At 38.0% G+C, this 25,676-nt stretch overlaps 1 protein-coding gene across 6 annotated transcripts in view; it reads left to right on the forward strand.

Moving 5' to 3' along the window:
• TCF4 (transcription factor 4) overlaps positions 1 to 25,676 on the forward strand; it is a 354,008-nt gene that overhangs the window by 288,783 nt on the left and 39,549 nt on the right. For all 6 annotated transcript variants that reach the window (XM_077777707.1, XM_077777708.1, XM_077777710.1 and 3 more), the window contains 3 exons: positions 10,054 to 10,159; positions 13,641 to 13,774; positions 19,445 to 19,577. In XM_077777707.1, coding sequence (XP_077633833.1) covers positions 10,054 to 10,159; positions 13,641 to 13,774; positions 19,445 to 19,577 — 373 coding nt within the window. The remainder of the gene's footprint in view (positions 1 to 10,053; positions 10,160 to 13,640; positions 13,775 to 19,444; positions 19,578 to 25,676) is intronic.

The following is a 25,676-nucleotide window of genomic DNA, read 5'->3' on the forward strand; positions in this document are numbered from 1 at the left end:
GCTAAACGGCCCAGGGCATGTAGATAAGGGACCCAGGATTCACAAAGCCGGGTTTTGGTAGGAAGTCCATGAACCCCCTGGAAAGAATTCTTAGCTGTTAAGAGATAATGTCGTAGAATGGTAGTTATAGCTCAAACTCTGAAACTAAACTACGTGATTTTGCCCAGTTTGCCACTTAACTAACTGACTTTCAGCAAGTTCCTTAACCTCTCTCTTAGATTCCTATTTGTAAAATTAAGATGATAATACAACAGCAGTGTCAGTGTACAGACAAAATGAGTATATATACTTTTTTTTTTTTTTGGCCAGAATAGTGTCTGGCATATCCTAAGTACAGTGTTAGCTGTTTTTATCATCAACATTATTTTCTTATGCCAAGTGTGACAAGAGCTTTGGGCTGGCAGGCATTGGGACCAGGTCCTTTTCCACTTCTGGAGAATGTTAAGCTATGATCCATAGTAAATTACTTCTTTTCTTTGTTTCTAATTGCTAACTCCTGCACATATTACTGAGATGGTTGTAGGATAATATGTGAAAACAACTTAAAATATCAAAATGTCCTGGGGCACCTGGGTGGCTTGGTTGGTTAAGCATCCAACTCTTGATTTCAGTTCAGGGCACGATCTCACAGTTCATGTGATCAAGCCCCATATTGGGCTCCGTGCTGATACTGCAGAGCCTGCCTGGGATTCTCTCTCTCCCTCTCTCTCTGCCCCTTCCCACTCTCTCAAAATAAATAAACACTTTTAAAAATCTCAAATGTTCTGTATCTTTGATAGATCTAGTTTATCATGTGCATGATTTAATATCTATTGTATCATAGCACAGTAAGCCAAATCATATCTCTCCTGGCTGTTTTACAATCTCAGGTTTACAGTGATAACACCTTGAAAATCCTTCTGAAATAATAGAACACTATGTAGATTTAAATTGAAGAAATATTATTGTATAATTATTAGTAATTCTTAGTACTTTTCCAAAAAATTGAAACAGGATTTTTTTCCTCCCTTGTAAATATTTATACATGTCAAAGGCTATGTGGATTCATTTTATTTTTAGAGTTTGAAATTTGATCCAGAGATTAGAAAAATATACTACAGCTAGCTATATAAAAAAACATAAGAAGAATATTCTTGCCTTTTTATTTGAAGGAAAGAAAGAATATGGTAGAGCCGCCTGCCCGTAAAGGTTTTTCATAGCTCCTGGGGTGGGGGGGGGGGATGGGGGGGAAAGCCTGCACGCAGGAGGACACAATAATGGATCCAGCTCACTTTTTCACTGTGTAATCGCCGAGCTTGCTGCAGAAGGGGTACATTTGTAGGGAAAGGCATTGTTGCAGGCGACCCAGGTCTGCATGCTTATCACAAGTCTGGGGCCTGGTCCCCTAGGGATGATGGTTCAGGGCCTTCTTCTCCTTTCTGTGACTTTCTTTTGGGTCTTGGTGATGTCTTCCAATTACAGAATTTGATTGGTAAAGATACAAACAAGGAAGGGAATTAAAATTCTCACAATTTTACTGCTTCTTAACACAGAACAGGAAATTTGGTGGCTGAGAAGAATCAAACTCTTGGCTGTAATTCATTTATAGTATTTAACTTTAGATTTGATATACTGATCTGATCATGAACAGATCATCAAAACTCAGCTGATACATAGAAGAATGGAAAAATTATATGTGATATTTGCAATGGGATGTATATAGATGGATGTTCAAAGTGGCTGTGTTCTTAAATATATTACATACTCAGGAATTTCTTTTGGGGGACCCTATATTCTTTTTGTGATTCAATATGGGAGAGTGAAGACAGGTAATTGCTTGTTAGTGAAAATAAAATAGGAATATCATATACATTAATGGTACATTTTACACGTTTAGATAAATGTGATTGTTTTAAGACTACCAATAAAGATAGTTTGTGGAATAAAAAAAAAAAAACCTCTTCTTACTAGGAGTTATTTTAGGGCATTTAGAACTATTTGGTTAATTCCTATAAAAACTTTCAAGTGATTTAGATGGTCATAAAAGCTTCACAACTTCAATAGCCTACACCTCTGAAATTTTCCATTCATAATTAAATACCCATCAGTTTGTCAATATATAGCAGACATTTATGTGTTATTTCTAAATAGATTTCCTATTTATGTGACAATAATGCAAATTGGCTTTTAACCATTACCTGAAAATGAAGTAGGATTTCTTCCATTGGTAAATGTTCCTGGACTTAATGTGTGTATTGTACTGAGAATATGTCATGAAATAATTTTTATTCCTGTAGTTTGCTATTGGTTTTAGTTTTTTGCACTCTTGGATTATTTACTGCCTGACGGTTATATGCCCTTGAGCATTATTAACTGCCTTTAAACCTTATAATAACTTACTCAACTCCATTACTTGAATCTGTTTATTAACTTTATATGCCATTTTACTGCCCATTAGAATACTTAAGTTATAAAGTTAGAAAAGACTTTAGAAAGGAGAGTGCCAAGGAGACTAGATGCAAAGTCAGGGGCCCTGGGCTCTGTCCATTAACCTCTTCCTTTGCTCATTTGTAGAATAAGGTTGAAAGCATCTGAGCTTTAAAAATATGATGCTTAGAGAGAGGACAGAGGGCAGCAGGTAGAAAAGTACCGTGAAAAGAGGAAGGAGCATCTGTAAAAAAAAAAAAAAAAGTCAAATAAAAAGATTTTTTAAAAAGTAATAAAAATGGAGAGTAGAATAGAGGGACCCAATTACCAATAATGTGAAACCACATGATCAGAAAAACTTAAAACATCTGTTCAACTTTTATCGTCTCGAAAAAGTGATCACACCATGTCTAACTATAATTCCTTTGCCAAAGACACTAAGGGCCAAGGACAAAATTGCAGTTGAAGAATTTCTTCTGCTTCCTACACATCCAGAAACCGAGAGTCACATATACTCTTGCCTCATGTCCCACTTGGTACAGTTTGCAGGAATTTGGGCAGATGGTTCTAAAAAGGACTTTAAAAAGTATGTAGTAGTACAAGGAACTCTAAAAATAATAAATAAAACTAAAACGTAAATATCCTGCCATTCAGTAGCATCAATATTTATTACCACCCGCCGTATGCTACGTGCTAGGGATGCCTAGAAGTTGCCTCTCCAGCTAGTCCACCAAAGGATTTCTTGCTCTTGCAGCCTAAAGGGAATATCAAGTCTTGGGCTGGCATTATTGTAATAGGTGCTCTAACAGAGGGTGACATGTTACCCAGGAGGGTAAGGCCCAGGCAGACTCTTCACAGACCAGCATGGGTCTAGACCTGTGCTCCCAACAGAACTTTCTGCCGTAGTAGGAGAGTTCTATGTTAGTGATATCCAGTGTGGTAGCAGTGACCACATAAGGCTGTTGAGCACTTGAAATGTGTCTAGTGTGACTAAGGGAATGGATATTTAACTTTATGTAATTTTAACTAAGCTTAATTCAAATAACTACATTTTACTAATGGCTACTGTACTGGGTGGCACCATTCTAGACACTTCTTAAAAATAGCAATAAGCGGTGACTAGCACTTACAATGAGACATAAATAATAATATCATTTATTGAGTGCCTACAACAGATTAAGAATTATGCTTGACAGATATCATCACTAATGCTCACAAAAAGAGTAACTTCATTTCACTAGGGAGAAAACTGAGGTTCACTATATCGCCATCCAGCTCACAATTAATTGTGGAATCTGAACTGGAATCTGAACCCAGTTGGTCTGGCTCAGAGCTGTATAATTTCTACTATTATGCCAAATCCTTTTCTATACTCTCTGAAGACTTTCACATACATCTTCCCCTTGCTTTATGAATCAGTTAGCAGGATACATTTCACTTGGTCACATGGCACAATTATGGTGTCCATATTAATTCTTCTGAATGTGGAGGTATCACTGCCCTGAGGCTTTCTTTTCTCTTACTGTGACCCATGTCTTTCAAACAACATTATAAATTGAGAGTACAGCCCAGTTGCCTGAGTAGTGAGCTGATCTACCTACAAGTATGTTTCCCCATTAGATGCTGGGAAGCACCAAAACACAGGCCTAGGTTTGTGAACATCACATGCAGCATCCTATAAACTCTTGTCATTTGTGTGTTTCACTGTCACAGTTTAGAATATTTATAAAATCTGCCAAGGTCTAAACTACTAAGGGATCCCTGCGCAAGTGCTAACTTGGGCATCTGAGACATAATTCTGCTTTGTTATTTTCTACTCATTATGGAGCAAGCAACAGCTCTCTTTAAGGGCCCGAAAGACTGTTAAATTATATATTCACATGGTTCTTGCAGAGTCACAAAGGGGTAGTAATGGTAAGGAATTTAAAGGTGCCTCATACTGCCTAGTGGTTATCACTCAGCCCCACTCAGTGACACACCTTCTGACACATGATCTGGAGCCACTTCTCTTTATCCCCCTAAAATTTAGCTTCCCACTTCAGGAAGCAAGTAACATTAATATGTATTGGTTTTACTATGAACATGCCTCATAACATTTTATTTTCTTAAAAGGCAATAAGAAGCCCCCATAAGAATATTTCTATAAACTACGGTCAAAGTATAGCCTTGTGTTGATATTTTAAAATGTGTTCTTAGGGGCGCCTAGGTAGCTCAGTCGGTTAAACATCTGACTTCAGCTCAAGTAATGATCTCATGGTTTTTGATTTGAGCCCCAAATTGGGCTCTCTGCTGTCAGCAGGGAGTCTGCTTTGGATCCTCTATCCCCTTCTTTCTCTGCCCCTTTTCCCCTTACCATCTCAAAAATAAACAAAGATTTTAAAAATAAAATGAAATTTTTTTTGCCTTTTAAGAGCAAGGATTTTTTTAATGGAAATAATATAGACTGATGACCCACTTAAATCCTGCCTTTACCACTTGATTGTTAATGTAGAAAAGGTGGCTTAATGTTCCTGAGTCACATTTGCTCAGATAATCAAGACAATGGCAGCACTATTAACCCTATTGTCTTTTTTTTTTTTTTTGCATGTTTAATACGTGCCAGGCATTTACGAGTTGTTTCACACACAATATACCCTTTAATTCTCATGAGAAGTTTTACATAGCAAGCTCTCTTGTTCCCATTTTACAGGTAGGAATCTGGAGACCAGAGAAGTTAACGGAACTGGTCCAGGTTTGCCTAACTAATGATTGGCAGAACCTTCCATCAGACCCAGGCTGGTTTGGGCCAATACATTAGATCTCTCTACTGTACTTCAACCCTGTGAAATAGGAATGATACTGTTAATAATAGCCATTCGGTATGACATTAGGAAAATCAGAAGTAACTTCTATAGAGCTGCTAGCACAAAAACAATAGCCACAAGATGCCCTAAACAAATGGTAATCATTGTTATTTTTAAAATTTTCATAAGTGAAACTGATATACCAAGACAGATAAAAATGAGAACATCAAGGGGAAAGGTAATATATTCATTCTGCTCCCTTCATGTGCACGTTGCTTGGTTTTCTTTTTCTTCCTTTCTTTCTTTTTTTCTTTCTTTCTTTCCTTTCTTTCTTTCTTTCTTTCTTTCTTTCTTTCTTTCTTTCTTTCTTTCTTTCTTTCTTTTTTGATTAAAGAGCCATAGAAAAATTTAATTTCCAAAGAACAGTAAAGAGAATTTCCATTTTCAAAACATGATTAAACTTTTCAATGGCTTAAAGCTAATAAATCTGTGGCCTAACCACTGTGAAGGCTACAGAACAGAATGAAAAATAAAGAAGTCCAAATTTAACTTTCTTTAGTTTTCCTCTTTCTCAAATGGAAGATTTTATTTTATGTTTTAATTTATTGTCAAGTTAGCTAACGTACAGTGTATACAGTGTGCTCTTAGTTTTCGGGGTAGATTCCATGATTCATCACTTACGTACAACACGCAGTGCTCATCCCAACAAGTGCCCTCCTCAGTGCCCATCACCTACTGGGAAAGGGAAGGGGGAAAAATAGTTTCAAACAGAGAGGGAGGCAAACCATGAGAGACTCTTGAATGTGGAGAACAAACTGAGGTTGATTGGGGGTGGACGGATGGGTTTTCTTTTCTAAATAGGCAGAGGTTCTATTTTAAAAAGGTGTTATATTATTTCTTTGATGACTGAGCAAAGGATAACCAGCAACATTGGATGAAACAGCTAATATAATATAGTAATACTTCTCAAATTACAACAAAAACCAAATAGATAGCATGAAAATATTTTTTTAATTTTTATCAGTTCAGGGTTTAGTGTTATCTAGGCAGATTTGTTAAACTCAGAATTTCTGTATGCATGGTTTTGTCTTAAATTCGGAAATGTAAGAGAAAACATAATGGTGCTAAATTTGAACATAACTATACTTTGCCACTAGTTTCCCATGAAGCTTTTATTCAATGAATAGTTCAGGAAAAGAGCTGCAGTCTATGAGCTTTGGCCAAGTTTCCCCATTTCCAATTTTGCAACACAAACTTCACACGTTTTTGGTTATTCTTGTGGGAGGAATCAGAATGCCAGAAGTCACCTTGGTCAAAGCTACCTTATCAGAGAAAAATGAAGTGTAGATTTTTGTTTCCCTTTAGACTTTCCTCATGTTTCAAAGATGGGAGTCATTTCAATACACTGAACTAGACTTTGGGATTTTTATTTCATTTTTCATTGGGCTGATTTTTTGGTGTTAGTCGCCAAAATGACTCCAGCTATTTGGAGGTATCTGGGATGATTGGCATTGTTCTGTTAAATTTAAAAAAATATTTTAGTTAACAAATCATCTTTAAATCATCTTTTTAGTTACCCAAAATAGTATAATTAAAATCAATTGTATGTGAGCTTTTCTTATTGAACTTCGTGTCTCTATTAAATACATTATTGAAACCCATGCTTTCAAGTCTTTTGGTTGAAGTATTAGCAAAATAGTTGACTGAAGTAAAAATAATGAAGCAGCTTCCTGGTCATCTTATTAAAGATGAAAATATTAAGGTAAACTGAAGTCTGAACATTATGATCAGTCTGTTTTCATAAATATCAGCTTATACCTCTACCACTATTTTTAAAGAAGGTAACCTAAAATAAAGAGCCATTGAAGGTTGTGCATGTAGGGCAAGTTGCAGACCTTGAGCAGTTGTTTTGAACATTCCATTGTCAAATTTCTTATAAGTAAAATGGAGGAGGGGAGCTGAACTAAATAAATTCTTTAATTCTTTCTACTTTTAAGAAATATAGGGGCTCCTGGCTGGCTCAGTCAGCAGAGCATGTGACTCTTGATATTGGGGTTGTGAGTTCGAGCCCCATGTTGGGTGTAGAGATTACTTAAAAATAAAATCTTTGAAGAAAAAAAAAGTACAATAGTTCTGTGCACGGTTTATTTATATAAACGATTCTATAGGGCACTTTACCTTAAAGGTAACTCGAAGTGGGAAAGATGCCTTTTTACCGTAAACAATGGTCCATTTCTTGTTAATAAGATTTTCATCGTAGCTAAAGACTCTTGGGGTACCTGTGTGGTTCAGTTGGTTAAGTGTCTGACTCTTGGTTTTGGCTCAAGTCGTGATCTCGCAGTTCATGAGTTCAAGACCTGCATCGGGCTCTGTGCTGACAGTGTAGAGCCTGTTTGGGATTCTCTCTCTCCCTCTCTTTCTGCCCCTTCCCCACTCACTCTCTCTGTGTCTCTCTGAAAAATAAATAAACTTAAAAAAAATAAGTAAAGAGTCTTCATTTGACTGCAACACCAAAAAAAATAGAAATTGTATAGTATAATATATATCAAAACCTTTTTTTTAACCCAAAGATACTGTTTACGCAGGCATACTTAAGAATTTGAGATCCGTGATCTTATTCTTATATCTTTGAGCTTGATCATAATTCATAGTCCAAATAGCCTCCTTATACATGAGCAGAATTACCAAAGAGATGTCCTTATCTCCCAGAAGAAATATCAACTAATTCTGCCCAAATCGGGGATAAAAGGTGACATTTGGTGCCATCACATAGTGTTGACGTAATGGTATACATGTTTAAAGTTAATGTAGCAGAATATGATTAAAATTATACTATATATAATTCCAGAAGAACTTAACTTCAATTGTTTTAAAATACAAAATGATTTAATATTGTGGGTCAGAGTTTATTTTCAGTACATATAGTGATTTCCGAAACCTGGGAGTAATACATAGTACACTTAGCTTGTGTTAATACCAACTGGCCAGACAGCTGTCAGGCTAACAGCCTGGGCTGTAGATAATATCATAGTAGGTATAGTAGTTGTATTGTGCTCATTTTGTGTTTGGGATGAGATGATCTGATTTTCAGTTTCTCCTTTCTCTAAACAGTAAGGTTTCTTTCATCTCTTTATGCTGTTCTGAAGACCTGCTTCCTCTAAATACATTCAGTAATATTTCCCAGACGGTTTATCAGTTGTATAGTTCTCAAGAAAATGCTGGGTTTTGCTTAACAGAACTTGAGGGTATTGATTTGTTTGGGGGTTCCCAGGTTAAGGTTTATTCTTTGTCTCTTAAAGAAAATTGAAAAGATTTCTTCCTTATTGTAAGTCCTGTGGAAATAGAAGCAAACAGACATTCATATATTTTAAATGTGAGGAGAAGTAAAAAATAAAGTGAAATATAGCCCATGTAATATGGGGCTTATATCCCTCCATGACTTAGGAAAAATCCTTGTTTTCTAAAGTGTGCCTAGGTTTTTTTCTGGTTTGTTTTTGTTTTGTTCCATCTCTAGGACCTCCCAATTTTCAAGGGCACTGTGGGGCTTATGTAGCATTTATTTGATGTTTGTATGTGCGTGCATATTTTCCCACATCTGTCTCTGTGGACCTATCCTTTGTGAAATCCTAAACCTTGTATTAATGCTTAGTTTGTGATTCATGGTGTTCTGAGAGCAATTATATAATTTTTCTTAGGGTGTTTATTCGATGTGCACTGTAAAAAAATGGGAGTATTTTTTGGTAACTCTGCAGTAGCCTTTTTATTGGTGAATTTCTCTTTCTTTTACTGTGACCTGTGAATATTACTGTAGGCTCACTGCCAATTTTGTGAGCCGCTGCCTGCTTCAAAATGGAGGCAGGAAGGTATCCATTTTCATCAAGAGGATGACAGTGTTTCAGTCTCTCCGACCATCTGGAGAGAGGAACTTTTGGAGCAAAAGAAACTAGGGATTTAAAAAAAATCATATTTGCAGAAAAGGCAAGGGGGGAACCAATTAAAGTTAAACTATACCTTATGAATTTATGCTTTTCCACTACGCTCTCTTCTTTAAAGGAAACATAAACAAGAAAATACACAGGCTATTTTTATAAAGGACTGGTTCTCCGAGTCTCATGAGTATTAGTAAACGAATGTTTAGTAAATTAGGATTTTGGCACACTTTTTTTTAAGTTTATTGCACACACAAAAATAATAAGAACTATAAAGGAGTGCCCCCCCTCCCTTCCTGTGTACATGCTGATTGTTGGTGGTCTGTGTAGATCCGGGCTTTTAATGGCCTTTTTTCATGCAGCTCTGCAAAAAGCTGACACTATGGGAATTTAATATTCCAAGATGTATTTGTCACTTTCTGTGGTCTGGATAGTGTATTCGTTTTCTGGGTCTCTGTCTCTTTCTCTCAGAAGTAAAAATTATAATTGAAAGCTCAAGTAAAATGGAGAGACTTGACACATGCCCTCCCCTTTCATGTGCTCAGCGGCCATCTATGTTTAAAAACAAACAAACAAACAAACAATAACAACAACCATTTCAAAAAAAACAACAACAGAAAAAGGTTGCTTGGACAGAACAGCCCTGTGGGTATCATATAATATATTTAACAAGACATATTTCACAGTATTCTTGCCTATGACTGGAAAATATCCCCCCACCCTGGTTTTCCAGTCACACAGATATACTCAGCATTTGGTGGTGGTGGTGGTGGTTTTTCTGTATTCTGAAAGAGGTAGTGTTCTAGCGTTTGATAAGATTTGGAATGGACGTGATAGAAATTTAGCATTTTTGTGCCTGCTTCCTCTCAAGTAATGGACCTTGAGGTTCTGGGGTCAATGCAGCAAGGAAAACTAAATTGTCTCTCCTTCCTCAGGTCTATGCTCCATCAGCAAGCACTGCCGACTACAATAGAGACTCGCCAGGCTACCCTTCCTCGAAACCAGCAGCCAGCACCTTCCCTAGCTCCTTCTTCATGCAGGGTAAGACGCTGCCTCTTCTGCGGGGAAATCCACTGCGCAGAATCTCCCCAGGTCTTTTCAGGTCATGCATGGGGCAAAAGACTGCTGAACCAATCCTCAAGAAAATGGCATCCTAGGCAAGCAGAGAATATTGAAGGTCATGCCCTTCTTAGGAATTGAATTCATTCAAAATTAATCAGTTAATTAAAACTTTACGAAGACTTATTTTTTTTAAACTAAGGCCCCTAGAGCAATGATGAGTTAAGATAAAACTCGTTGGCTTCACTTTGAACCGACGCTTTGGGGGGTTGGTCTTCATGACGGATCATTTCAGCTTCTTCACTCCCCAAGAAGAACGTGTGTGTATTTTTAGAAGTGTTTTGGTTCAGTGTGTATTTTGAGCGTCCTTGATGTAGCCAACTGGGAACAAATTGTCCTTATGTATAACTTCATATAAAAATTTCAGCCACTTATTAATTTATAGGTAAAAACAAGAGTCCCATTTAAGGTGAAACAAACATGTCTAAAGACTGGAATATGATTTTATCACACAGCGAAAGCTCCATCCCAACATGCTAATTGATTTTGGGTGAAAGACCCAGCTTTTTCCCCAATTTTTAGAAAATTACAGTTTCACAGTAGATAAAGTGTATTTACTCTTTTCAGTTGCACAGTTGAATTAACTGTACATGGATGTGTCCCCTGAGCTCATAGTCTTGCCACTGCTTCTTGGAAAAGACTGAGGTAGTTAAAGTGACAGTAGCTGCCTGTCCGAATAGTGACAGCAGAGATGCACCTGAGGCTTTGTCCCCAATAAGCCTATGACACTTATTGTCACAGTGTGATCTTGTTGCCAAGTTAATACTCTGAACTTTAGACATGGAGTTTGCTGAGAACTCTTGTATTTGTATGCAGAACTTTTAACTCTTTCTGCCTGGATGTGCAAACCTTTTCTGAGCGTGGGCACAGTGCCGTGGGATTTCCTTTTCTTGCTATGCTAGGAAGGGCCATGTCATGGGAAGGGGAGTGCCCGTGGAGCAGTGAGGACCAGGGAGGCAGCTAAGTGTCTCACTTAGCTTGCAGTGGACACACTCAAAATCATTGTGATTAAAAAGGGCTTTATTTCTCGTCCTTCAGAGTGTTAGCTTTTTTTTAGGTTGTTAGTTCACATGTGAAATTCCATGGAAAATCTATGAAATTGAATCGAACAGGTCTCTCAGGAGTGGAGACGATTTATTCCATGCATAATAGAGCTTATGTTCATTAGGACCCTTTATCTTTGTGACCTGTCCTGGGTGTAACTCACCGAGGGACACAGCAGGATATGTCACTTCAGTGTGTCCTCTGCAATGACAAAAGGCCTGTTCCATTTGCTGTAAACAGCAGCCACTTAGGCATCAGCTCCCCTCTTTTGTGACCAGAGAAACCATATCACTGGTGCTTATTGAGATCGTCAATCTAAGGATTCATCACTCAAAGCAGTTTTTCACCGAGAAAATTGGCAAGATAGATTTCTTCTCTCTGCCTCAGGAAGGTGCTTGCATAGACTGTGCACCGCATGGGAGATCAGGTAGATTGAAACAGCAGTCTCTTCTCGATAGCAGACCATACCACGCAAAATATGGGGAACAAACTTGCTTTTCTGCATATGAATGCCCAAAAAAGCAAAAAAAAAAAAAAAAAAATTGAGTTGACATTTATGATGAGCACAATTAATTTGCACACATCTAATTCTATTCTTTCCAAACAACATTATGCCAGATCATGGGATGTGATAAATATTAATTTACTGTGAAAAGCATAATTTATGTAAAGTATGTATTTTTACAAGACTGCATTGAGTAGAGTGTCGTGTGTTAACAAATCCTAAATGTATTTCCTTCTACTGCATCATGTTGTCAGAATGTTTCAGGAGACTCCCTTTTAGTGATACATATTCTCAATTTATTTGTCATAGAGGCTATCTATTTGAAATGTTGGGGCCTTAACATCTAAACTTCCACCGTCTGAAGGCTAAATCTTAAGTACATGAATAATAACTTTTTGAAAGTCCTATGTTTTCACATTATGATCACAGAAACAGTATCCCATCCAATTCCTGCAGTGGGGGGGGAGGGCCGCTGGTGCCCTGAGGAATCAGGTCTTAAAGAGACACTGTAAGTGAAAGATATTCAGAGACTGTCAGGAGCATATTTCAAACTCACTACTATGTGACCTCTCAGTTTTCACTTGGATTTCCATCCTCTAATTAAAACTCCTAAGTTATCAAAATCACAGACATGATTTTTTAAAAGAAATCCATTGATCATTCCTCCCTGTCTTGAAACTTCCCAGTTTTTGGAATATTAATTTCTGCATTTAAAATCTCAGTGAAAAAGAGCTTTGTGGTGTATGGTAGCAGATTTAACCAGCGTATTGCTCAAATTTTCAACAGGTTTTTATTAGATAGCACATACATATGTTAAAATAATCTTATTTTCAAGGAGGCAGCACTTGCTGTGCTGTGACCTAGCTGATGGTCCGGGATGCAGCTGGTGTTCAATAATTTCAGTTACACTATTAGAAGAAGGGAAAGTTTGAATTCAGCAACAACATAGATTCTTCCCCGTCCCCTCACCTACCACCTTCATCTGAGAAACCCAGCCAAACATCAGTGATCTTTAATAGTAACCTCTAGGCTAGTAGACCCAGAAAAAGAAAAAGAATTGATAAAAATGATTTTAATATGGTGTTAACAAAAAATTAGCTTAATATCAAAAGGTATTTCATATAATGACCATATCATTTTAAACCTCTTTTGAACTTACAGTTTTATAAAATCCGGAACCTCTCAAAATTGTCTGTAGCATAATATTTAACTTATGACAGGAGTGTACCCTTTCATTGGCTACCGAGGCTTAAGGTAGCTATAGAACTCTGTGCCAAATATAAAAGTTAAAAAAGAAAATTCAGAACTATATACCTGAGACTCCTGTTCCCATAATGCAATTTCAACTCTAATTCTTGTATATTTCGAAAAGTAATCTGATCTCTTAAATCTGAGATGTGCTTTTTCATTATTACTTATTTCTTTATATGCTTTTAAAGCTTGTGAGCTTATCAACTGTGTGATGTGTCAAGAATTTTATTTTCACCACGAAATTTAGGCACAGTTTAACTTTTAGTTTGGTAGAAAAAGAGGTCAGGAGACGTCTAAGAAATGTTTTCTTTAGTATGGTTTACCTTGCAGAATTGACATAATTCTACATAGAAATGTGTTGCCTTGTTCTTTTATAGCTGAGATTTTACTAAGAACCCTGCCTCTGGTAAATATTTGCATTTGTTGGGCGATATAGAGCCACTTGGGAAAAAAATGAGGATGACTGTCTTCTGATGTAATCGGTGAAACAGCACAAAGACGGATACACACCAGGCAGCCATTTTCAAGTATATGAAAAAACCCTATTCTGTGAGGCAGGGCTGAATGCCTCAGAAAAGTCACGGTGTTCTTTGTCCTTTACAGATGGCCATCACAGCAGTGACCCTTGGAGCTCCTCCAGTGGGATGAATCAGCCTGGCTACGGAGGAATGTTGGGCAATTCTTCTCATATTCCACAGTCTAGCAGCTACTGTAGCCTGCATCCACACGAACGTTTGGTAAGGGCAGATTTACATGGTTCTGGACACAACACAGCTAGTTTCTGAAATCTCATCCTCTGTCTTTCCATGCATGCTCACAAGGACTCTGTAAATGAATGTAAAAGTGGTATACACCCATCATTCTTATATTGTGTCTGTGATCAGAAACATACCTGAATCAGAACACCTTTGTAAGCCCTTCCTGAATTCTCTTTGCCTTTGTTCTTCCATTTATTGTGTCTTATTCTGTGCTTTCTTGATGGCAATGTTGGGCTCCTTTGGCACATAAAGATACACTGTATTGAGTTGCAGAATTTCAGCTATGGTGGATCCANTCTTTTTTTTTTTTTTTTTTTTTTTTTTTTTTGCTGTCTGTAGTTTTGAAGAATATACTGCAGGGGGCAGAGTGACAGTCAATGGACTGAGAGTAGGTGACCTGTATCTCCCATGGGCTTTTCCACTTCCTCTTACCGGCTTGCTGTCCCTGGTGACAGCTTTGACCCTTGGTGCCACACCCAGAGGAAAGACTTCCTGTTTCCCGTCCAGTCCACTAGAAACAGCAACCATGAGGTTTCCATATAGACTGGATTCTCAGTGCTCAGTAGCTTAGCCTTAACTCCATACTCCCCAACCTCCCCCTGAGGCTCCCTTGCCTGACTCAGTTGAAAAATGCTGAGCTATAGAATGTTATCTTGTTTTCATTACTGGAGTGGCCACTCCACCCATCGCCTACACTTATCCATCCTAATGTGGTCCTTTATCTTGAAAGAAGCAGCAGTTCATCTGATCATCATCGGACCTTTTCGAGCCTCAAAAGCTCCACAACCCAGAATCCACTCATGAACTTAAGTCTATCATTATATGGAGGAAAGACTGCTTCTAGATCATGAGTTAGGTTTGAGATGCAGGTAAGGTGGGGACTGAGCCCCTTGTGCAGTAATATAGTTTTAAAAATGTATGAAGCTGTAATCCTACAAATGCAGAAAGGGTGTGGCCTATCCAGTGATCCTTCGTGGTACCTGTGTCACTACTCTTCATCTTGAAATTGCCCCTTTTTCTTCTCCTAACACCAGATTCATGTGCCTTTCTCTGTTCTTCTGTAAGAAATAGTACTTTCTGGATTTCTGTGCCCTTTCTTTTGCTCAACCACTAGAGATATAGAAAAGGTGACTTCTGTACTATCCTGACAACATAAAAACATTCCAGAAGTTACAGTTTCTGCTATCTTTGATATCCTCTATCCAATGATAGAGACACTACAGTCAGTTGGCCTATCTGTTAACAAGAGGCAAATGATGGAGATGGAATTTGCCTTTTTATATCGTCTGCCAAGTTTATATCGCCTATAAGTCAAACTGTCTCAAATTTCAGCACATCTTCAGTAAACAAAATACTTTGCAAACTTCATCTTCTCTCACCTCCTTTCAGGTATTAGAACAAACGCTTAGAGAAATATCAACTATTATTATACTAGAATTTCTTCTTGGCCAACATCTTTATTTCCCACCATCGTTTCCCACTTGCCTAAGGAACTCATGATCAAAACTTCATGTGTCCTGTGAGCAAGGAAAATTTTGATTACAAATAAAAGATTTGGCAATATACTAACATAACATGGAATGTCAGTTCTTCTAAGAGTTGTTCATTTGACATTTATTTCCTCCCTCCTTCCCTCCCTCTTTCTCTCTCCCTCTTTCTTTCTTTCTCTTTCTTTCTTTCTTTCTTTCTTTCTTTCTTTCTTTCTTTCTTTCTTTCTTTTCTTTCTTTATCTCTCTCTCTCTCTCTCTCTCTCTCTCTCTCTCTTTCCCTGTCATGCTGTAGAATTTTGATGTTGGTGGTTTGAGTTTATCCTAAATTCACTGCATGGGAGGAGGTATCTTTAAAATATGCTCAAATGCATAAGAAGTGTAATTTTCAAAAGGAAACCAACTACATTCCTTTTAGGAAAAAAAATTGCTGAAAACCTTAAAAAACAAAACAATATTATCAACCAGGAAGAAAGATTATTTTGAAGGAGTAGACCAACAGGTTGTATCAGATGCTGTCTTTGTAATGTCATTTATCCGTCATAGGACCCGGGTTTTCATTCTTCAACATGATTATTTAGCAGATCGTAGAGATTAAGGGTTTGTTTTCTTAAAATGATAAATGAATTAGGTCTCTGGTAATGTATCCTAATGAATTCTCTCACTGGTAAGGAAACTGTTGGATTGTTATATCTAGTAATCATTGTAATTTCAGTATTCAACCATTTCAAAATCTCTCATTGAAATGCCTTTCAGCAATCTGACACTGATTTAAGAAAAATGTGAGTATGCAGTAGGCACATAGTGTCTTTTCACTTGAAAATAATGGTAATTCCTCACGATTTTTGCCCATAGCTTTTGGCCAGTCTCATACAGAACAAAGGAATAGCGTGGGAAAAAGAAAAGGTTTTAGGGCGTCATTGGGCCAAACTAGCATTGTCTGTAAAGGTATAACATTTTTAGAAGTGTTACTGCCTTCATTACTTTATACCATGTTGTGAAAGGATGTGTAGAGCCTAAAACCCACACATTTCAGTAGCAACTGTCAAGTCACCAAGTTTGATCCTTCAAACCTTTACGGTTTCAGCCTCTACAACACAATCCCACAGCTAATCACTACTATGTCACAGAAGTACATACAGAATCACTCAGAAGAATGGAGTTTGTGGTTAAGCTTTGGAATGGGTTATTGCAGAAGATTTAAGTTTGGAATGACTTGGCAGAGTTCTGTTTAGAAACGGGATCAAGTCCTCTGCCTGGCATGGTTTAGGCATGGTCTTTGCACCAGAGTGAAATAGTCCAAGGAGTCTAAAATTTTATTATAAAGGAAAAGTTCTTTTATTTTTTGTAACATAAACCCTTACCCCAGTGATTCTCAACCAGGTGTGATCTGACTCCCTCAGGGAACATTTGGAAATGTCCAAAGATGTTTGTGGATGTTACAACCGGGGAGTACAGAATACAGGGATCTGGCACGTAGAAGCAAGGATGCTGGTAAACATACTACTGCATAGGAGAGCCTCCCACAACAAAGAATTATCTGGCACAAAAGATTAATGGTGGCAACATTATGAAACCTTGCCTTAGCCCAAAGCGTCATTTTATTCTTTGTATGTGCCACCAATTATTTTCTAATCTTTGAATTATCAACCCATAAGTTGCTAAAAACATCACTAATAGAAACATTTTCAGTACTTTGTCAGAAGGCTCCAAATATGCTATAATTGGGTATCATAAGTAAAAATAATTAAATAGTGGGCATGTAAAGCCATAGCTCTTTTTCAGTCTCCCCTTTCCATGCATAGCAAGCAGGGCAGACAGTGCCAATAGCTGGAGTCAGCGGGGCTGAGGGGACCTGTCATCATGGTCTCTAAGTACATGGATTGCATTGGTTTCCTCATTAAAACCTACGGGGTGGGACTTTTTCTGTCACTCTCTAAACTCAAGATGAACCCTCTGTCTGTTAAATCTTGAATTACTGCCCATTTTACACCAGGTGAAAAGTGTTCAGAAATTTTCCCTGATGTGATAATCTTCTTCCTGTTTCACCCTGTGATTACATACTCATTTAAATATTTTTCAAAATTCTTTTCCTCTGTTTTGATTTTTGCATATCTGAGACTGATTTATAAGGTTTCTGTATTCTTCAGAAATTCAGCGTAGAATAGCGCTGTGTAGAAATGAAGACAACCCATCTCTTTCTTTGTTTCCTCTTTCTATGTTCAGTTTCTTTTTCTCTACTTTATTATAGTTTTTAGCTCTCGAGCAGAGATAGTTGTTGTAAGTTTGTGTTCTATGACTTATCCAATCTTTTGGATTAGATGTACTATGGATTGGGCCCATTCTCTTGTTATTCAGAAAAAATTTCATGGACAACTTGGGGTATTTTGTAAGCAGCAAGTAGAAATGAGCTTAACAGGTGGCCTAAGGAATTTTGGGGTCAAGCAAAGAGGTCCATGAAATTAAAAAGTTTGAGAGACTTTTTTGGGTACTTGGAAAGGTAAAGGGTATCATCTCAACTTTTTTACTGAAGTTGACCTTTCAGTTGGACTATTTTATGTAGAGATAATATGTATGTAGAGATAATATTTTCAAAGGCACCCACCACCATGTCATTGGTGGATCTAACATAGGTCATTTTCTAGACTGTTTAGTTTTCTCTCAGATGAGTAGTATTTCAGTCCACTGTTTATGGAATGCCAACTGATAACTGGTTGTTCATTGAGTATATAGGATAATTATGTGTTCAGCACTCAGTCATGAGCTATGGGATGCACAGGTATAAGCTCTATTCCCTCCTCTTCAGAAGTTAACAGTATAGGTGAGAATGCACTTGAAAGAGAAAGCAATGAAAGGCAGCATATAATTAAATGCTAAATGGCACAGCACAGAATGTGAGTGCATTAGGGATTCAGAGAAAGATATCGTGCAAGAGTTGGAAGTTGGAAGGAATGCTAAAGAAAGAGGTAGAACCCAAGATGAGCCTCACAAAATTAATACAGAAATACCAAGACACCAGGGTTTTACTCCTATGAATAAATGCCTGGGCTTTAAGCACCCGTGACTTTTAACATCATATTCAATCTCTAATTTTAATAGAGTCTCCACTAATGATGTATAAAGACCCATAGCTGATTAATATATTACATATAAGAAAAAATGTATTTTAGCCCAAATAGCTTTCCTTTACAAAAGGTCTGTAACACATTCAAATACCTATGAGAATGACTTTCCAAGCTACTTTTTTATCTTGAAAAAGAAAATAGCCTGATGTATTTTTGTAAATAACTGTGTCCCTGATAGTGATCTGCTCATTCCCAAGCAGGTGAATCAATGGCAACAAATTTGCTGCTTTACAGGCTCTGTGATGTGCCCCAAGGAAAGCAGCTTATTTGGACATTTAGGATATAATTGAACTCAAAGCCAGACTTAAACCAAATGATTCTGTAAAGATGTTCCTTTTTCATAGTCACCTATATGGTAGATTATGAGGAGGACACGTAAAGAAAGAACTCAAATCAAATCAGTTCTCAGTTCATTCATTCCAATTTAATTCAATAGAGTCATTGATTGGTTTTATATACTGATATTTATAAAGATATTTAATCATTGGTACTTTCTAAATTTTTCATTTACTATTTTGTTCTCACTAGAATTCAGAAAGGTGATTCAGTTTTGCAGGAAGAGGATTTGAGACTGGCTGTTTTCGCCATTCAGTGTCCAGAAGTTCAGATGAAGTGTAATGTCAACCCCATGGGTCATAGTATAGTTTTAGTCATTGTACCATGGAATCTTTCTTCCTTGATCAGTAGTTCATACAAAAAAATTAATAGTAGAAATTGTCTTTTATGTTGCTGAAATCTCAGAGATACCTTTAAGCAGTAATTCTTAGATTCAGAGAGACTGTGATCATTTCTCACTGTCCTGTATTGCCATTGTATTCCTCTACATTTGATGTGAACCCGAACAACTATGTGTCTTTGCATTTTATTCTTTGAAAAATGAAAGCTGTCAGACGTAAGCAAGATATACTCTTGGATATTTTGAAATTCTAAGAGCTATCTCCTGCAAGATGAAGAGTTCTGAAAGAAGTATTAGAAACCTAACCCACTAAGTATTTTATGGTTGAATATGGCCTCTTTTTTTCTGCTTCCTGCTACAGAGCTATCCATCACACTCCTCAGCAGACATCAATTCCAGTCTTCCTCCGATGTCCACTTTCCATCGTAGTGGCACAAACCATTACAGCACCTCTTCCTGTACGCCTCCTGCCAACGGGACAGACAGTATAATGGGTGAGTCATGGAAATGTCGATTCTGACGCCGACAGTCAATGTCGCGGCTTAATGATATGAGACCTCTTTTTTCTACTCATCATTGAATAGCAATCAGGCAATGAAAATCTGTCACGTAACTGAATGAAAATACATGAACCAAACAGAAATAGGCATTGGTGTGTCCGTAATCGCTTTTTTTTTATCATAAGAACCTGAAATTTGGCTACTTTGTTCTTTGTGAGTTAGTAAATTGAACAAGGGTTTAAATAGATCCAAACCACCTTGCTTCTCACATTTCCAAACAATGAGCAAAATGAACGTTTAAGACAACCGCCAAAGACAAATGAGATGGGGGCAGGTTAGCTCTTACTAGTAGTTGACCACTTTCCAACTCCAGTCACCATGCTAAGCTCTTAACCATGACATACCACAGTCTTCCGAAGACTAGCTCCTATGAAATTCACAGGAGATGTTTAATAAATAGATGTCCTCACCTCCTGGAGGATGTGGCATCATGGAGTCCTTCAGAAGAAAAGAAGTGTTTGCTTCCTTATTGGGGAGGAGATGCCAGATGTCAGTGGGCCAGAAGGCATTTACTGCTTTCTCTCAAGCAAATTTACTAATGAGCTGAGGCCCAAGCAGAGCGCTGCTGCCAAATGAACTCAACCATCATCCCCTGGTTTTTCATGATGTCTGTTGTGATTCTCTCCCTAGACAGGTGATTCTCCACCAGTGCTGTCCCCTGGAGGGAGGAGCTAGGCAGGTGTCCAGCTGCCCCTGGAGGAAAGAGTCCCGGGCTAGGGAGGAGGCAGCCACCCTTTTACGACTGCACTTTCAACAAGTTTGCCATTCTGAGGAGTAGCCCAGCCTGGTGTTCCAGGGTCTCATAAAACTTCAGACTTCACTGGTTGCTACTACTCTGGTACTGGCTCAGACTCACACCTTGCTTGGCCTCAGGATCACTTCCAGTGGGTCACTGATGGGAACATGAACTGTTCGTTTTAGAGAGAAGAATGTGTGGCAGAATAATCCTGCCGTTTATTCCCCGTAGCTCTTTGCAGATTTTCATTTCCTTTAGAGAGTCCATAGGACTTGGGAAAGTGGCGTGAATCACTTATCTGGGAGCGTTTTTGATGAAAGGGAAGAGATGTGCTTTGAAATGTTGCAAATATAATTTTGCCTAAATAATACACTCCCTGCTTATTCAATAATATATTTCACACTTGAGATGAAGCACCTAGCAGCCCTTCGCTATCTCATCTCACTAAGAAGCAAATTGACAAGAGTTTCCATTTTTGTAACTTTTCATAACAAAGCTTCTACAAATGTGTTGCATCAGTTTGACCTTGGAGAGCTATGGACAGAGGTCACATGGGGAAGTTGGGTTAGCTATCAATGCAGTTTTGGCAGATTTGAAAAACAAGAAGAAAGAAAGAAGTGCAGAACTGAAAGAGTGAGGAAAGCATATTTCACTTCAGTGTGGTTTGACAAATGGAAAGCCCCTTTCTACAGTCATGAGGTCTAGTTATAAAGAAGGATGACCGGTCATTCATCCTCTTACACGGCAGATTTCCTGTCTGCTTGTGGTTTGAGTAATTTTCTTTTTTAGGAAGGTATAAAGGTGGAGCAAAAGCTCGAGTTGAGGAAAACATACTCAGGCATTGTCTGAAAAAAAAAATTTGTTGATTGATTTACAAAACAGTCTTTCTGGGAGAGAGGTAACACAGCTTGGGAAGAAAGAGATGTTACGAGATGGAATAATCCTTTTCCATGAGCTGTGGTCAGCATGGCCACAAGTCTCGGTGGGAATGAGATTTGCTTTACTTAAGATGGTTGACTCATCGTTAGCCTGTGGATGAAAAGGAATGTCTGCTCTCCTCTGCTCTCCTTCTTCATCTGGTCTGGACAGCGTGGGGTGGTAGGTGATTCCTGCATCCTGATGGGCCCAACTGTATACTAAAGAGGGAGTGAACTTCGTATGTAGACCATACGGCCCTGTTTAAGTGGAAGGAGGGTCCAGGCCATAATAAAGAGCTTTAATTTTAAAGGGAAAAGTATGAGATTTCCCTGTTAAGTTATTCTTAAAAACGCAGAAAAAGGTTTTTAAGAATAACTTTATTACCTAAATTATTCTGTAATCATGGGTGTACTTGTCAAAATCTATTAGCAGAATGTGAGAAAGCTTTATAATCTTTTCAGGAAATAAGTAGACATGGTAATTCAGCTTTTTGGAGGAGCAGACCTTTATTAACTTGCATAAATGCAGTTATTACTTAAGGATTATGTTAAGGGAGAACATTCTAGAATGTTCTTTCTTAAAATAATATGTCCTCCAATTTCTTACATTAAAATACAGAGGAAAAATTTAAGTATGATAATAAGCCCTAGTATTGCATGCTGTCAAATGGCTCGTGTTTCTTCACACTTTAATTTTCTTAGGCCTTGAATGGATTTTCAGAGTGTGGTAGAAGTCAGGGATGGCAGCATGTCTGTATAACAAGAAGAGAAGATTTCTCTTCTGATGTTAGTGATACTTCCCTAACAAACAGTATGCATTAATAGGATACATCTGTAGACTTTTGAAAATATTTGGCATATACTCACTCATTCTGAAATGTAGGAAATAAAGAAATATTACATTGCCTGTATCTCAAAGAACAAACAGAGCTAATTAAATAATTGGTAAATAGGGAACACATAGCCTGACACATGTTTGAGATTACACACATGATTCTGTAGAAAATGACTATAAGCAATACTAATGCCGTAAGAATGGGGTTCAAGCACTAACACATGGACATCACATTTTTCAAGTTTTCTCGGTAAAAAAGTGCAAGGCAAAGCAATCTTTTCATAAACGGCGTTGATGTCTTAGGAAGCTGCTTTTTCAGTTTAGATCATTGCCCCAGTTCTGAGTTTTATGTTATAATGTGCCTTCCTGGAAGTCGGTGAATGTCTTGGCCTGATCCTAGAACAACAAAAGGCATGTGGCGTGAGATGTAAGCTCAGGACCGTCAGAAGGGAGCCCCCTGGAGTCACGGCCCCTATGCCCCTGGTTCTGTTCTCCGCATTTCAAAGATGGAAGATGCTTGCACGCTTTCAGACGACTTGTGTTTGACTTGGTAGAGCGATCACTGTTTCTGTTTTCTTTTGCCCTTTAATGCCCAAAATCATATTTTTTGAGTAGCGCTTCAGAAAGACACAGTTCACCCAGGTTATAACGACAGGATTTTTTCTTAATGACACAGTGATCCATAGATTTTCGAGCGAATTGTAGTTTATTTTACTTGTGGCATATATTCCACTACTTTCCTCTGAAGCCTTGCCAGCAAGCTCTGGAGATTACATTAGACATTTGTGAATTCGAAGCGTCTATTAAGCTCCCTAGTATTATATGAATATAATGCATGGGACACAGCATGGACTCTTAGTAATTGAACTGGTATAGTCCCCAGGTAAAGAGAAGAGCTAAATCCAGGGTCTTCCAGAGTTACCACCATCAGAGCCTTTTAACCTTGCTCCCAAAACTCTTTGGATGAAATGCTGCTGGGTGTATCTCAGAAGCAGTCCTGCCCAGTGCCTCTGCGTGTGAGCGTGCACACAGAGGATGTGTATAGTAAGTTATTAGATACCAGCTTATAGAGGATAGAAATCTCTAGGGACAGCAGCCTCATGTATTTTACTGTTCACATGTTTCTTTCTTACCTGCAGTGTCCAATACCCCTTCTTGATCAAAACGTTTGAGGGCACTGCCTGTTCTAACACACTCCCCTAGACTGCTCAAGGAGAGTACTCCAGTTCCCCACTGGGAGATGCCATTTGTATACATTCCCAGGGTGTGACCCCTGGTTATTTGAGGTTACACACCCTCTCTTCCCCTCGGAGGAAATTGGGCATAAAACTAACATAATGGTTATAATAACTATTATTGTTTCATTAGTCTTTAACTGGCCTGCTTTCTAATGCATAGTACTTCCCATGTTTTTAAACCTCAAACCAAACAGTGTTGAAGGAACAGACTACTAAGATTGATTTAATGCAACATATGCTAAAGATTACCCTGGAATATCTATCTGGTTCATGAAATTAATCTGGCTTACAACTTTCACTTCTAATGACATGTTTGTATGACATGATGCATTTTAGTGTGTGGCTTTTCTCGTAGAAACATTATGTCCATTTCCCCTTGAGGACTTGGTTTCACAGTAATTTTATTATTAGAATAGTCACATAATATTCACTCTGTCTTTTGTAAGAGTCTTGAGCCTTCAAATACAGTCGGGTGATGAACAGGCACAGAGCATAAGAGTAATATGGATTTTATCCAGCAGTGACACGGCATCTTAGTTACAAAGACCGCCAACGGAGAACAATAAACTAGTTTGATTTAAGTCTTCTCGTCCATTTCCTGCACATGGTCATGGGGCCCAGTGCCTCCCCCTTGGATTCCTAGGAATCCCTCCTGCTAAAAATTAGTGCATTATAGCCCCTATTTGAGTCTTTATTCTGAAATCGCGCGTAGGAGGCGTGCTAGGAAGGCTCCTTTTCTTGCCGTCTTTATAGAGATGAGCTCATGACATTGTATGCTGCTTCTGATAGCTTAAGAACACCAGGGTCATTTGGACACAATTCAGAAAAACCTAAATCTTAAACCAGTCATTATCTTTCAGACAAATACACTAGGAATTGCATTTCTTATTCCTTCTGTATCTTCACGATGTTCCCGGCCTGTGGTTATGAGTGTGCAATAAAGAGATAACACCTTTTTCCAAATTTTCAGGAGCCAGTCCCCAGCCATCCTACTATTTTGATTAGGGGGTGTTCTAATAGGAATTGCCATTTCCACAAAGCTGAGATGGAGACGGAGGATGGTCCCCCGTGAAACCAAAGATACCAGACCTTTCTTTCTGCTCCGTCTTCTAGCCAGCAACAGCACCTGTGTTCAAGCCATCTGAACAGTGCTTCGGCAGGCTGGCAGTCTCAAATCCGCCTACACCGCTGCAGTTCCTTTTAAAAGCTGCTCATCTTCCAGTCATATCTACCTTACCACTTTAGAGACTGATTTGGTTTTGTTTCTGGGTTTTTTTTCTTGGGCAAGAGAAATTGATTAGAGCTAAAATATCAAGAACTCAACCCAGCCTTCATCTAGTGGAGACAGTAGTTCTTATCTCTCTTCCTATTCTATGAGCATTTTGATAATTTCTAATAATAGGAGTTGGCAAAAACTTGGGCCTAGAACAGAAATCGAGTCCCGTCACATTAAAGCCATAAAAGTGGATTTGGGGAGCGCGAGGTTTAATTAGAAGTTGTTTTGCCAAACATGTCCCATTACTACTCAGCATAAAAAATGCTATGCCATTTGAGAATTTAAATTCACTCTCTGTTTATCTATGCCTTTTGACATACCAGTCACACAAATAAAAAGAGAAATCTTTAAGAGAAGGGCCCACGTAGCCTGACTTGTTCGGGGGTTCGAAAATGTGTCTTTTTCCAGCGTTTCCTGGAACGGAACAAAAGGCATTCCAAGTGAAAGGGCAAATTGGCCCCAGTAAACTGCTTTGAAATTTAAGCCCTTAGGATTGGCCCTCCAGCTGCTGCAAGGTAGAAAGGCTTCATGTGAAAAAAATGGTCTGTTCTTACCAGTGACTTCCACGAGCAGCCTTTGTAGTTTTCTGATACATTTTCATGACACTAGGAACTAAGAGGTTGATCAGTTTTTATTCTAGTTCCTGAGTCCTAGTATCTCTCTCTATAAAACAGGCACTAACAGAAAGTTTAGTTAGAAAGCTGTAGTACAAAAAGTAATCCTAATGATCATCATCTTCTCTCTTCTAAAGTGTGGTTTTACACTATATGTATAACATTTATGTTCCTAAAATACTCCCATGGGTTTTCATGAAATTGTATTTTGAAAAATTTGTCCTCCTCACTTTGAAGTTGTTTGAAGGAAGAATTATTTGTAACTGAAACAATATCTTGTCCCTTTTGATTTAGGTTTTTTTCGTTAAATAATAATAATTTTTTTCTAGTGTGGCTCTGAAATTCCATTTCACAAAGTTCTGTTTTCTAATCAAGAAGATCACAAATTAGTTTGACTAATAATTCTGATTTTTAGGT

The sequence above is a fragment of the Crocuta crocuta genome, unplaced genomic scaffold, assembly GCF_008692635.1.
Source record: "Crocuta crocuta isolate KB4526 unplaced genomic scaffold, BGI_CrCroc_1.0 scaffold36, whole genome shotgun sequence".
NCBI lineage: Eukaryota > Metazoa > Chordata > Mammalia > Carnivora > Hyaenidae > Crocuta > Crocuta crocuta.